Source organism: Scomber japonicus, chromosome 5, assembly GCF_027409825.1.
Source record: "Scomber japonicus isolate fScoJap1 chromosome 5, fScoJap1.pri, whole genome shotgun sequence".
Classification (NCBI taxonomy): domain Eukaryota; kingdom Metazoa; phylum Chordata; class Actinopteri; order Scombriformes; family Scombridae; genus Scomber; species Scomber japonicus.
The window spans coordinates 20189767-20205178 of NC_070582.1; the positions used below are offsets into that span (position 1 = coordinate 20189767).

The following is a 15412-nucleotide window of genomic DNA, read 5'->3' on the forward strand; positions in this document are numbered from 1 at the left end:
TACACAGCAGAAAGTTAGGTGATGTGATTTTGAGAAACTCTTGTCATTTGCTGCAATGTAGGTCTCACGTAGTCCATCAGTTCTTAATAATACATGTATGTTATGTGGCAAAGGAATGTGGAATATATGTCAAATAAATTATATGACACTTTAAATTATGGAAGAGAAAACTTAAGTGGAATTTATTGGGGGAAAATGATGGCTGAAGATGTTAAGCAGTACTGTAGTTGAGTCAGTTTGTGTAAATTAATGTAAGAACTACTCATATGAGAATGAACTGGACATTGTTCATCACTGAATGCCCCTTGTCACACTATAAGAAAGCCACCTATTCTGTAGTCCAGTCTATCTCATGACTAACCTCTTACAGTAAAAACCCACACTTGCATTCTTTTTTCCCCCTGACAGTAAACATGTCAATTTTCCATGTAGTCAGCCTGCGCTGTTAATCAGAGCAGTAGCAGGGTGATGAGGTCTGGTTCGGTCGGGTGAAGGGAAAAAATAAATAAATAATGGGAGAATCCTATCAATTATGACCTGGTTTTAAACTTCAGCCTGCGGCTAATGAGCTCCATACTAGTAAAGTAGGCTAATGCTTGACCTGTGCCACGCAGGGCAGCTTGTTGCCGGATGAATTGTGACAGTCAAGGCTGCGGGAATCACGATAACAGGATTTTCCTCCTTAAACCTGGAAGTAATTAAGCAACAATGCAAAATTTGCCATTTAGGGGAAAAAAAACAAAAAAAAATGAAAACAGAACAGAAATGGATGAACATCAATGTTCCATTACTTTATAACATCATTTGCTTAAAGATTTTTTTCTAACGCAAGCACTGGAGCATATTTTGTTTTTATTACTAGTGCCGAGACAAAGACTTGTAAAAATCCATTAACATTCATGATGGGATAATTTGCATAATACTACTACTGCTATGAGTAATTAATGTACCACTCACTTATCTAAAGTCAGAGTTTCAAATGTATTTTACAAAGGAACATTTTAAGAGCTTTCACACATCTACATAGAGTAAGTAAAAATCTCTTACTGAAACAGGAAACATGTTGAAGTCAGAGCCAACTGCTATTCAGCTACTATATGACCATGCAATAATACAGTATCATAAAATGAGATCTGGAAGAATTGGGTGCTGTAGCCTATTACACAACTGAACCCTTTGCAGTAATTTCAATGAGATCTTTCCAATCCTTTGATGGAAACATATTATAAATCTGTAATTATTTTATAAATACATAAATTTGGCTCTGATATCTCTTATAAATGACTGTTGTGCCAATGTCTAGAAACTTGCAGATTAGTAACAGAAAAACAAGAATTTATTCTGGCAGTTTGTGGAGCTTTTACAGCCAAATTACTGTACCACCCTCCCTCTATCTATGCGTCCTGAATTTTTCATGGCTTAAAAACAAACACAGCTCAAACAACCTGGTTGTTTTCACTGCCCATCCACACATTCAAGTTTCTACTTAGTGAGATAGTGTTAAATAGTATGATGAGTACTGTGGGATTCACCCTTTTTTTTCCTCCTCCATTTGAGACTTTTACCAGTTCCACTTATACTGGACAATACGGCTATGCCAATCATAACAAACTGTATCTTAACAGATGATTTATTGTGTAAAATTACTACCAAAAATATACAGCAGCTGGGAAGAAACAGATCTTGGCTGAGAAAGCTAGTTGGGTACCACTGATATACTATAGCATAGCAATGTAGCATAGTAACAGACAGCAGCACTTCATACCAGACTGATGAGACAAGAGACAATATTTGAGAGCAATGACTCATCCTTTTCATCTCTCGCTTTCTACATCTTCCTCTCATTCACTATTTCCCACTCTCTTTCTCTCTGAGAGAAGTACACAGCAGAACACACTCACTGTCCATGATTACACAAACATGGAAAAAAATAGCAGAAAACCCAACAATGAGTTCAAAGTTCCCGCTCTTTCAAAGAAACCCTTTCCAAAGACATTTTAAATGTCTCATGCACTCGTACTTTCTCCATTGTTCAAGTTTTTGTTGCACAATCCAGGAAACAGCCATGCAATCCCAAAATTTTTAAGATGAATCTTTGCAACATTTTGGTCTCTGACAAAAAAATCCCTATTCTTTTCAACAATTATGTAAAATAAATGCCTGTTGCCACAAACTCTGGCCACTTACTGTATATAGAATAGCATTTCACTGTATCCTAGAAAGAGTGATTGTTCTGAAGCGCCATTCTGTCTGTCCTTTAAGCTGAAAGCAACTGAGAAACAAGTGCATGCAGCTGAATGGTACATAGTAGACACCAATGTACCAATAGTGTAAAATCTAAAATTAATAAGACTTTTTTTGTTACACTTGCACATAAAGCTTTACAACTGTATGCTAATCAGTTGTCTTGAACCACCCACTGTTGACTGGGCACTTGAGGTTTAGTTCCTCAAACTCTGACTGTGAGGAGGAACAATACAGCATAATCCAATTTTTCATGGGATATATATGGAGCTCACTACAAAGCTAAATCAGCAATAAGCAGTTAAACTCACTAGCATTAGTCTATTAACTACAAGAAAAGCACGTCTAAGAGCATTAGTCACACATACAGTAAGGGGTGATTGTGGCTTACTGTGGTATTTTACTCAACAGATTATTGTTGCATGTTTCAACAGAGTGTGATGCATTTGAGTGCAGGCATAAATGTGATTTTCTCAATGTAATTTAGTAAAAATTGTAAGATGGTCTCTGAACAATGACAAGGGTGAAAATACCTGACTAAAGCATAATTTATCAAAACTGCTGTTCCCACACAGCAGCTTCACACCATTGTGCTCTATCTCTCTATAATCTCTTACACACAAACACACACAGAGTTGACACTGCTAATTGTCTCTAGTGTAAATCTCCTGCCCTATGATGGGGTTTCATGCAAATGCACTCAATTCTCTCTGCTGTCAGTTCCACTCATTACACCCACATATGTGCACAAACACACACACCATAGCACACGCACACTGAAACAGACAATCATGGTTTCATCTGTTCCATCTACCACATCTGCATATCCTTATATTTCAGATCTGCCATTTTGCACCTTTCTAGTCGTTCCCCAATGAGTTCTTGTTTCAGATGATCACATGACCAGTCAGTTGCCTGCACACCCAGGGTCTGACACAACCGATGGCCTCATGGCCCAAGGCCAGTAAAAGTTTACTGGCCAGGCATCAGAGTCATGGATAAGTCCCTTCACATACAGTCTTTACAGCATCATTCATCCATGGTACTCACTGTCATACTACTCGAAAAACTGTCCATGAAAGAAACATACAAGGCTAAGACAGGAGCTTTTTACTTCTCTAAATCATTCAGTTATTGACCAATATGCAGCTAATTTTATATTTTGCATATTTGCGTAATATATCAGCATTACATAACCGTAACTAAATGAAAACTACTAAATCTGAACTTCAATGTTGTATGTATGGTATATACAATGAATACATCAACAAAATTATGGGAAAAAAGTAATTATTTTCTTTTTTGTTGCTGAGCCAGCGAAAATACACAAGGAGCCAGTGAAACCCTAGATCTACTGGCCAAGTAGCCGAGTGGGGAAAAAAAAGAATGTTGGACACTGACACCTGTTCAACATGAATTCACTCTATACAGTACCCTGGCAGTATTCACACTCTGCCAGATAGTTTATGTTGCTCAGTAGCCTTAGCATGCCAGCTTTTGTCCTATTCTGTCTCTCTGTGTCTGTGTTTGTGACTACCTGCCTACCCTTGACCATCATCTGCCAGCATTAGTCCTTCTTGTCCATTTGCCAGTTTGAACTGCCTTTTGGTTCCTTTATATGATTTACCTGAACCTGCCTCGTCTCCTCCTGTGTCTGTTCATATCTAGCCAGTAATACACATATTATCAACTTGATCTGAGATCAAATTTCACAAATGGTTGCATTTCAAATCATACACAATTGAACTCTGCTTTAGCCTATGCTTAAACCTCCATTATTTTAACAATAAAGCATTAGTTTCAATCTTGGTAGTGTGTTCCCTATGATTAGTTGTCATACTATGTTCATCCCAGTTCTTATGCTTGAGTAGGAACAGGAAATAATATATCTTACATGTCAACAATGAAGAAAATTACAATGCTACCTGCCGAGTATTTTGACAGAAGCAATTATACTAGACTGGTGACAGACATAATTAGGGTGATGCAGATGACCGGAAATTAGCTAAACCATGAGAATTTATCACTGCCTGTTGTTATTCAAGTGCAAAAGCGGCACAAAACGAATCTCACTCATGCTTGTGTGATGTTTACCATGCTGCCTTGTGTATGAGCACACGCTGTCCTTCCAAGCAGGGCTTTTATGGCTCTGCATGGCCTAAACACAGTACTGCAATTATACATGAATAAACCAATAAACACATACTGTAGAGCTGAGGTCCTCTTTTCAAGCATCTCAAAAAGATAAGTGAACAAAACTTAAGCAGAACCTCCATGATACAAATAATTCACAGTATATTAAAAATGAACATCCATCCATCCATTCTCTGCTGCTTTTCTGGGACCAGGTTGCAATAGCATCAGACGGAGAAAGGAAATGAACAACGAGGAAATATTCATGAGGCACACTTTGGAAAGATGGATCGTGTGGCAATTGAAGGCTTTATACATGTTTTGGTGTCTGTGTACATTCATTCACTCAGCTTAGAAGGTTGCACAAAGCATAAGCTCCTCAGATGTCACGCTGATGGAGTGCACAGCTGTTTGGTCTTACCTTTGTGTGGAGCTTAGACAGCTGCTTTTCATCCAGGTGGGTTTGAGTGTAGACACGTCTTTTATAGCGGAACTGAAACACAATAAAAACAAACATAAGAGGCCAAGTTCAGTTTTAACTTTTTCTTTTTGTGTATGTGTTGGCTGCATAACACACACAATATAAACCATAATGATGTTAATTATTAAAGTCAATATCAACTCCTCAGTTTTTAATTATCATTGGCTTGTCCTTTGAGACATAATGAAGAGGAGGACAGGGTGAGAGAGTGAGCAGACAGACAAAAACAGAGATTTACACTTTAAAAGCATGCTATGACTCACCCCACACATTACATCTTGCTAAAAAGCCCATCCACCTTACAGTTTGATTATTGAATTTGATTTGTAAAGAGGGAACACTACAGTATATACAGTTTTGATACATTTGACAAACTAAAACGTGGCATTACAAGCTATTTGCAGGAAAGAGAGGACACCCAAGTAGCAATGCATCAATATAAATAGATATGTAGTTTATAGAAGCTCAGAAGATGCTGAACTATGATTGATTGTATGAATCCTGACAATACAGATGTGGGCAATATGGCCAAACACCAATAGCAGTAATGAACAATAATGAAATATATCAAAGTTTGCACTTGCAATTGCACAAAAAAGGAAATATTTAAAAATGTTTTTGCTTTTTTATAGCTATGGTTTCAGAATAGAAACTCTTGATCTACTTGTGCTTTCACTTCATCTGTCATGTTACTAGTTTCTGTACAATGGAGTCCTTTGAACTGATTCTCTGGTGTCCCCACTTGTCAAATAAACAAATAATTTATGGTATTCGGTTTACTTGAAATTTTTTAACATTCAGTGCTCTGTACCTGCCATGTATTTCAGTTCTCTCTTTCTGTAGTGTGTGTGTGTGTGTATGGTGTGCACCTGCATACAAGTATTCATATGTTGGTGTATGTGTGTGTGTGTGTGTGTGTGTGTGTGTGTGTGTGTGTGTGTGTGTGTGTGTGTGTGTGTGTGTGTGTGTGTGTGTGTGTGTGTGTGTGTTACAGTGTGCACAGTATGTCTGTTTTTCCACCAATGTGATGTAAATCCATGACAGAGCACAGGGTTTTGAGCTGCTAATCCAAACCTGTCAATCATCTCGACAAACCCTGGGCCTCAGGGAATAACTGCTGGTCAATCAATGACACACACAGAGCTGCACCAGAGTAGTAGTTGCACACACATGAAAACAGGCACTGATGGAAGCCCATGCCTATTGAACTGGAACTGGAAGCTTTTACAAGTACAATGGTAAGCCCAAAAGTGGGGATGAAACAGATAAAATGTATAAAGCTCAGACTCAACGAGAGATGTACAGTAGTAGAGGTAAACAATGAAAATTCTCTGGTAACACAAATCACTTCACAGCATTACTTTGTCTCCTCTCTAGCATACATGCATACAAAAAAATACATCCTTCCTTGTATGTCACTTGACTGTTGTTTTAGAGGAATATGGCAGTAAGAGCTAGCCTGTGTCAGTGCTGTTTTACTGACATAGCATTATGCCACTTGTAAACGGCATGTCACTCATGTTACTGACAGATACCCGACCACCCGATTCCCGACCACCGGGGGCTATTTAAAACTGGTATTCTACTGGCAGATGTCAATATTCATAGGAAACTGTCAATGGGCAAATGCATTTGTTCTGGCAGACTAGCCACAGCCAAGCTCCATCCGGCTATATGCACAGCTGTCAATCTGACACAGTCACACAGCTGCTTGCAAATTTAAATACTCCAAAATCTTAATGGAAGTTTTAACTCTTTAGTTCCTTAAGTAACAGACTCACCCATAAATAGCAGAATTTGGTGAGTTTAAAGCCATACACCTCTGAAAAAACCTTATAACCACAAACTCTTCCAGTATGGTTTTAGAGGTGAAACTGATTGGATGCGAGAAGAGAAGAGAAGAGAAGAGAAGAGAAGAGAAGAGAAGAGAAGAGAAGAGAAGAGAAGAGAAGAGAAGAGAAGAGAAGAGAAGAGAAGAGAAGAGAAGAGAAGAGAAGAGAAGAGGAGAGGAGAGGAGAGGAGAACAATTATCATTGTTGATATCCAAAACTAGCACTAAAGAAAACATGGGAAGGCTATTTCATTAAAGACATATTTTACAATGCAAGCTGGGACCACCATAGGTAATAATATAGTTAAATAATAATACAGTAAAGGTATCTCCCAATGGACTGACATTAAAGTGAGACTCAAGGAGGCAAGTAAATCTTTATTATGCTCTCCATCTCTTGACACATAAAAAACGACAGAAAACTAAGACAGACAGTCAGAAAACCACCAGGCATCTTCACACCACTGTCTGGAAAGTGACTCATCTTTGCACACTTGCATTCTTCTCAGATCACAAACTGTGATGGACAAGCACTACAATTATCTCTGAGAGATGACAGCGACTGCAGACAGCATACTGTCATTGAGTGTGGTATTATTGCTGGTAGGTTTAACTGACACGTCATGCCAGAAAAAAATATACTCTGTGTGCACAATAATACACACACACCCAAATCTACATGCTGTGTGAGACTGCGTGCGTGCCTGTGATGCATATACACACGTATAGAAGACTTCAAAAAGACAACAGCATCTACTCTTTAATAATAGTTTATAAGATGCTAGACAAACAACAAAAGGAGAGAAGGAAGAAAATGATCCAAGGCAACACTACAGTACTGTACCTTGAAGGTCACTGTAAAAGTGTTGAGTGGAATACTGATGAGCTGTATATACCCTCAGCTTGTTGTTATATAACAACAAGTATATGACTTAAAGATGCACACACATCTTAAGACATATAAAAATAATCTGCTTTGAGTGATCGTTTGGGTCTAATTTAGTTTGTACCACAAAAAGCCCTCACCATCCAAAAAGCTCTAGAACCTGAGATCTGGATCCTCTCCAGTCTCTAGTGGTGTTCCCCAGGGCTCTGTCCTTAGCCCCCTCCTGTTCATTATTTACCTTCTGCTTCTTGGTCACATTCTCAGGAAATTTGACATAGAATTCCACTGTTACACTGATGATACCCAACACTATCTTTCCACTAAGCCTACTTCCACTTTGCCACCCATAGCCCTATCTGACTGATATAGATATAGATATGGTGACTTTGATTGACAGGTGACACTTGGTAGGGGGCGAGGTTTCAGCGAACTTTGAAGCCTAATTTCATATATTTGGCTTCAAATTTGGCAGGGTGGTTAACAACACACTTTTCTGTGGCATGTCAAACTCAGAACACATATTTATTCTCACTTTACACAGACTTTAAAGGACTAGTGTGTAAGAGTCAGTGGCATCTAGCAGTCAGGTTGTAAATTGTGCTTAAGGCCCTCTCCATTCTGGGCCTCTGTAGAAACATGGCAGTATAACATGGCAGGCTCTGTGGAAGAGGACCTGGTTCCTATGTAGATATAGAGGTGTCATTCTCAGGGAAATAAAATTTTTATACGAATTAAAAAAGACTTGTTAATATAATGTCCTATTTCTGCCAAGTCCGTTCCACTAGATGCCTCTAAACCTTACACACTGGTCCTTCAAGCATGTTACCAACTGAAACGCTTAAAGGCACTAAAATGAGTCCTGCATCATTACCAGAACCCAGGTTTTCCAAATTCTGAATTTTTTTAGTTGATATTGTGCTTAACTGATGCCTGATTGATATTTTTTTTGCTGTTATGCATGTACTGTGTGGTGCACTCTTCCATCTCTTGATATATCCTGCTCACACTTAAAGCCTCATACATACACATGATTCCACACTACACTTACCTCAAGGTAAGGTACAGGAGCAATGGATGGGAAAGGGTATTCCCTTAGCTGTCTTTCTTCATCCAGAAACTTCCCAGCCTTTCCATTGTAAGCCGGTTGGAATAGGCCATAGTTGAGTACATCCTTCAGGCTCTGGTTGAGAGTACACAGGATCCGCTGTTTGGACCGCCAGATAGGGGCATCCACATTGAATTTCATGCATTTCTGCAGAGACAGGAGCAGAGGAGCGCAGAAGGTCAAGCATGTGTCATTTCATTAAATATCACATACTGTAGGCCTACGATATTTTTCTGATTCACATAAATATAACATTTAGGTACTGAAAATGTCTTTGCATATTAAATAGGAACTCTTTCATCAGAGAGGCATTTATTGAACTTCCAATGTCATGCCCGGGGGGGAAAGCTAAACCTTTTGTTTTAATAAGCAATTCACATAGATATGGTAGATTTTTACCATTATCCATCACTTTGCACTAAAGGTCATTCCCAGAGTCAGCAGTAGTTACATTACTAAAATAAACAAAACCATAATATAAGCGAAATTTAAAGAAATACTGAGACACTCATTTTTCAGGAACCTAAACCTTATTAAAACTACATGTGTGCATTATTCAAGCTCTTAAAATGAAAACAGACAATGTTTAAATATTACACCAATAGCTGCAGAAGCTCTGTCTCCAGTCATGAATGAAGCTCAGAGGTATGGATGCCCATGGGTTATGGGAAAAATAGAATCTACTAAGTGATTTTTTGTGCTCTAATAAATAACAATATATGTAATATATACAATGAAAGCGCCCTGTGGGATAAAATCTTAGAGTTATTCTCTCATCCGTAAATTTCAGATGTAAAGAAATGAGGTAATGGTTGGTTGATCATGACAAATGAAAAAAAGATTGCACTCTTTTCTGGTTTGTCCAGATTGTAAGGTATGTTGGCTATTGGTGGTAGGCAGAGCACTTCCCACTAGTTACCACATTGTGGAGCCTGAGCTACAGACAGTAGCAGAGAACAGAGAAGGAAAAGAGAGAGAGTAAAAAACCCACAAGTAATAAATCCATCACTGCTGCCTGAAATATTGATTCAGAACCTCAACTCCATCCTGTAAAGTACCACTATGTTCCTGACCCTCAGACCCAACTTTTAAGAAATCACACTTGCTGAATGCAATACATCACAACTAATATCCACATGCAGATGCCTAGATGCAGATACATGCAAGTAGTTCTGACTGAAATGTGCATCTGTTGAAAAGACTGAGTCAATTTCAATAAATAAAATTAAAACCAACTTTAGTTTACAGCCATGCAAGTGGTTCCATGAGGCTGTGCGTACACAGAACAGTGCTTTGAGATTAATGCTAAAGTCAGCATGATAACATGCTTAGTTTAGTGAGTTAGTATGCTAACATTTGATAACTAACACAAAACTCAAAGCACAGTTTAGGCTAATGGGAACACGTGCCTTTATTTAACAGACAGCAGCGACACAAACAGGCATCTAGCCTGCCGGAAACAAAGAAGAAGAAGAAGAAGAATAAGCAGAAGCAACAGAAGAAGAAGAAGAAGAAGAAGAAGAAGACGACAGCTCTGGCAAAAAAATTATAAAAATAGTATTTTTAATCAACAAATGTTTAATTCTCTGTAAATGCCACGCTAGTCAGCTACCGAACGTTAACCCTGTTAGTCAGCTAATGAACGTTAACCCCGCTAGCCGGCTAATAAACGTTAGTCCCGCTAGTCTGCTAATAAACGTTAGCCCTGCTAGCCGGCTAATAAACGTTAGCCCTTCCCCCAGTCCATTGACGTAATTGGTTCTTGCTTTAGACCAGCAAAGAGTTGGTGCTTGCTCTGGCTCCCGTTCTGAGGCTCGGGGCTGGAGCTTTGGCGGTGGAAAAGCAAGTCAGGCGTAGTCAGGCTCTGGCTCCGAACCAGCACCAGCTCCAGCTCAGTGGAAAAGGGTAAGAGGATCACCAAAGTCATATGGATTCATCGTCTGGACATCAAAAATGTCAGTACGAAATATAATGGCAATCAATCAATGTCAAAGCTGTTTTAGGCCACAGACTGACCAACACTGTGATCCCTTGCAGTACAATTGTTTTTGTGTATTGCATCAGGCTTGAACTTGTATCAAAATAACACTGTATGACGCTTTACTTGAAGAAGTGATCAGTATCAATCACCAGGATCTCCATTTGTCAGAGTTTAACAATCAAACTTTGTGGTTTGTCCAGTCTTTCCTTACTATTCACATTATTTAGTTGGCTTGCTCACTGGGCATTGGATCAGCTAGTATCTATGTGTCATCTGCATAGTTGTGATACATGTGAAAAGAGATGCTTTGATGGTAAATTATAAAATATGTTCCAAAAGTATAATTTACTGAGCTCTACCAATAGAAGACAAAACATGCACATCAGCCTGAAGCCATCAGTAAACCATTTATTCACACTTTTTATTTATTTATTTTTAAATGGAGGGCTTGGAGGATTTTGAAATTGGTCAGATGTTTTGAAATCTCTGGGAGAAAGGGGGTGAGGTTTTATTGCAGATTAAAGTGCCAGCAACCCCTATTATGCCTGTTAACAGTCTTATAAGGATCTTGTCAAGATGGCTTGATGAGGGTGTCATGTTCAACATGGTATCCATTAGATCATGCAATGATATCACCCTAAAGCAATTTGGGGGGAAAGCGAAGACCACTGCAGAAATAGAGGTGATATTATTTGACATAATAATTGTTAATGATAAAAAGGCATCAGTTCATCAACAATTTTCTCCTGCAGACAGGTAGTAGTTAATGATCTCAGGAGTTTATAGAGCCAGTGAGTCACATTATCATCTAAATGTTCCATGATTGGTTGATGAGTATCTGACTGGGCTAAATTGATTTTGTATCGTTTCCGGACTTAAATCTCATAATGAATTCTAAGCTTATGAGAAGCTGTCTGTTTGTGTAACACCATCAAATCCAGCCACTACTAAAATCTGTCTCCCTCTAGCCTACAAAAAGCCTGAGCTGTTTTCTGTACTTCATAAACACTTCTTTATCATTCTGTTGGGAGGCCTCAATCTGAATTTGTATAGATGCACTTGAAGTTCTACAAAATAGACTACATACTGTAGACAGCTGTTGAACTTGTACTGGCAAGCACCTAGTTTGAAGGATGAAAAAAAGGGTTGTGGTAACAAGCAGCTTAATATAACAACCCCTTTGGTTGTTTTGACAAGTTAAAATAAAATCAGTCTACAACTGGGCTGGGCTCTTATGATGATTAGAAAGAGCTCCTTGTTTAGAGGTCACTTTCATTAGGCTTATAATATGACAAGAAAATGCACTGTCTTTTAAAGTCTGTCCAAAGAACAGTTTTGTCTGAGTTTTTTTTATTAGTTACTTACACTTTGCCTGTTGAAACCACAATTTTAGATATATCTTGGAGTAACATTAGCATTGATAATGGCCAACTGGATGATGATGATGATGATGATGATGATGATGATGATGATGATGAATCTTACTTACTTATATTTTCTAATGTCTTATCACTAACTATGTGAAAACCCTAAAAATAGCCACACAGCAACACATAAACAGACACATACTGCACAGAAACCAACAAATACACAGAGCTGTAAATAAAAATAAATTAAGTTGTCATTACAAGACTTAATAGGACTTTCAGATAGAACTGTAGAACTGACTTTTGATCATCCTGCATAGCCTAACAAATGTCTTTTCTCAAGTGTGTGTGTGACTTTGACTGTGTGTGTATATGTTTTTTGTATGTAGAATTTGTTAAGGCATGAGGAATCTTAAAATGGTGTTCATGGTTTCTATTCTTAACCAAAACTCACTTCTAGAGGTCAACACTTGGAAAGTTATTCTCAATAATGAGCCCTGAACACAAAAAAACAGTGCAAGCCAAAGTCACTTTCAAGAGTGACTAAGTAATTACAGGTGAACTGAAAACTGATACATATGCAAGAAAAATAATGGAGGGTCACACTGGACTATTAAGTAGGACATATTTTTTTAAAGAAAAAAAAAAGGTCTTTGGGTGAACATCATATTCCCTTTAATACTGTCAAACTAAAGTTTTTCCCTGTAGGAATTGTCAGAGTCTGGCCACTGTGCTTTACTGAGTACAAGGTTACGGTTATTAGACAATACATCAGAATCAGGACAGTACAAGTTTTCAAAATTAGATTTTGAAGGTATTTGAAAAAAAAAAAAAGAGTACACAATACCAAAACACTTGTTATTCCGCTTCTACTTTCATCTCTGTTGATGTGTCACAAATTTGCCTACTTTGTTTAAAAATTAAAATGTAACATCATCATCTCATTTCGGTTAAAGTTCTAACTAATCTTGGGCAGACAGAAACAGCGAGACAGAGAGGGAAATGACCTGCAGCAAAGGTCCCTTGCCAGAATCAAACCGGGGATGCTACCATTATATGGCATGTGCCTTCACAATTCAGCTACCAAGGCGCTCCTCAAACATGTACATTCTTGGCCTTCAATTTCACATAATTCAACATCCCTAAAGGATCCCAGAAGGATATTGCAGTCACAGATTTTTGCCATTTGAAGATTTAGTCAAATGGAACAGAATATATAAATCCAGTCTGCAGTCTTGCTTGAGGGTAAGGTCAACATTCAAGAAAAGATCATTCTTGGGATAATGTTATACTGTCATTGAAGGGATGTCTCAAAACCATGCAGGGATACCAAGCTGTTTTAAAAAAGACCAGTGTGTAAGATTTAGTGGTATCTAGTGGTGAGGTTGCAGATTGCAACCAACTGAATACCCCTCCCTCTCCCCTTTCAAGCATGTAGAGAACCTATGATGGCTGCAAAACTTTGGTTAGTCCATTCTGGGCTGCTGTGGAAACATGGTGGTGCAACATGGCAAGCTCTGTGAAAGAGGAACGGCTCCCTCTGTAGAAATAAAAGGCTCATTCTAAGATAATAAAAACACAATAATTCTTAGTTTTACATGGTTATACAATAATTAAAACATATGACTATTATATTCCATTTCTGCCAAGTCATTTCTACTTGATGACACTAAATTCTACAGACTTCAACTTTAAGTAAAGAGAGGGACTTTCGGTTATTATAGACATTATTTTTTAATTAATAATTCATCTATAACTTGTCTTTTGCTAAAGATGTCATGTCCTCAAGTACATGTTTTAGGTCCTATATAATTTTCACTTTTCAATGCAAATATATCATAAATGATATTGATGCTTTGTGTCTTGTGTGACGGCCCATCTTTTTTGTTGCTCTTGTCAGTGCAGGGGAGGTTCCTGATTAGCTGGAACACTGTTCAGCAGGATGGGGCACACCATTGCTTGCTTGCCCCATGTATAAAAGCTACAGAAGCTGCCAGTCCAGTCGCCTCACTCTTCTCCCCTACATCCTGCATCGTTTCCTTGGTTGTTTTACTTTGTTTCACCATACAACATCCACACACCACACACTAACTCATTCACTCCTTACATGACTGATTTTACAGACTAACCCTACTATATGTTGTATTTTGTTAATTTTGACTACTTTGTTTTGCATTATTGAGTACCTGTGTGACTCCCATTTATTGCCACAGTCAAGAGCCAGGCTGTGACCGATTGTGAACAGTATTACATGCACTCCTTCTGCCAGCAGGTACATTCAAAGGAAATAGGACATCTTTTGGGAAACTGACTAATTGTAGGTCCTTGGGTCTGTGTGTAATCATGTCTTTGTTAATCGGTTGTTGACTGTGTCTGTCTTTGTATGAGCAGAGTTTGAGTTAATCCACATAAAAACAGATTTAAAGTCAGAATGAAACCCTGAGCCCTGACATACCGTGTAGTGCATGCTGTCCACTTATACACTGCATCACGTCTCCTGCCCTGCCAGGACCTCATCCTGTCTGTACAGTGTGGACACTGTTTTGATAACCAGTGAAGTATCAGCAATGACATTTTCATGTTGTTTCATAGAATTGTATCATTGAATAATGTTCAAAAAAGTACTGAAAAGCAGTGCATTTGTGCAATTATTTATAACCTATTATTTATTAAATGTACATTATCTGAGCCCCTTGTCTCTGCAGTGACTGAAAATAATCGTACTTAGTAAGGTTTAAAATGTTACCAAATACAAAGTTCACAGAGTGTCCCGTCCACTTGATATGTTCTGTCCTATATCCCAAGAAGACTGTGAGCCTTTTTCTTCAAGTCAGTCAGCCTTGATTATGTTGCTACATGGCTGTTTTTGTAGTTTGGTATTGCATGAACTACATGAGCTGTATGGTTTAGCGTCATTCAAGCCAACTGGAGCAATGTTCAATTTAAATCACAATCAAAATGTCTACTGATGGATCCACAATCTCTCACTCCTTGTGTTCATAAATGCTGCAATGTACTGAAACTTTTATAACTGCAGATATCAGACTGAGCAGACAGACTTCATACAATAGCACAATCAGACTAACTGTTCCTCAGACCACAACTCCCCAAAGACTTGTATTTCCACAAAAGCCAGATGGCTAATTCATCTGTAACTGTCAACTCATCCGTACTTTACATTGGCTATTTTAGACTATTTGTCACACGACATGTTCTGTTTCACAAAGATGGGGCTGGAGTGTTTTCTATTTATCTTTTTTTTCCTAATATATTTATCATTTAATAAAGAGTAGTTTCAGAAAAGTCACGTTACTATTGTGTATTCATATCTGTTTTACAAGTGAGACTATCAGTGACAACCCAGTCTCACATCTATCACAGCTA

General features: G+C 38.2%; 1 protein-coding gene across 7 annotated transcripts in view; it reads right to left on the bottom strand.

Annotated features, from left to right (window-relative positions):
• Positions 1 to 15412, bottom strand: part of shank3a (SH3 and multiple ankyrin repeat domains 3a) — a 206606-nt gene that overhangs the window by 108275 nt on the left and 82919 nt on the right. For all 7 annotated transcript variants that reach the window (XR_008321421.1, XR_008321422.1, XR_008321423.1 and 4 more), the window contains 2 exons: positions 8624 to 8827; positions 4799 to 4870 (listed from right to left, as the gene is read on the bottom strand). Coding sequence is in view for 4 of the 7 variants with exons in the window: in XM_053319404.1 (XP_053175379.1) it covers positions 4799 to 4870; positions 8624 to 8827 (276 nt within the window). In the remaining 3 variants the exon portion in view is untranslated. The remainder of the gene's footprint in view (positions 1 to 4798; positions 4871 to 8623; positions 8828 to 15412) is intronic.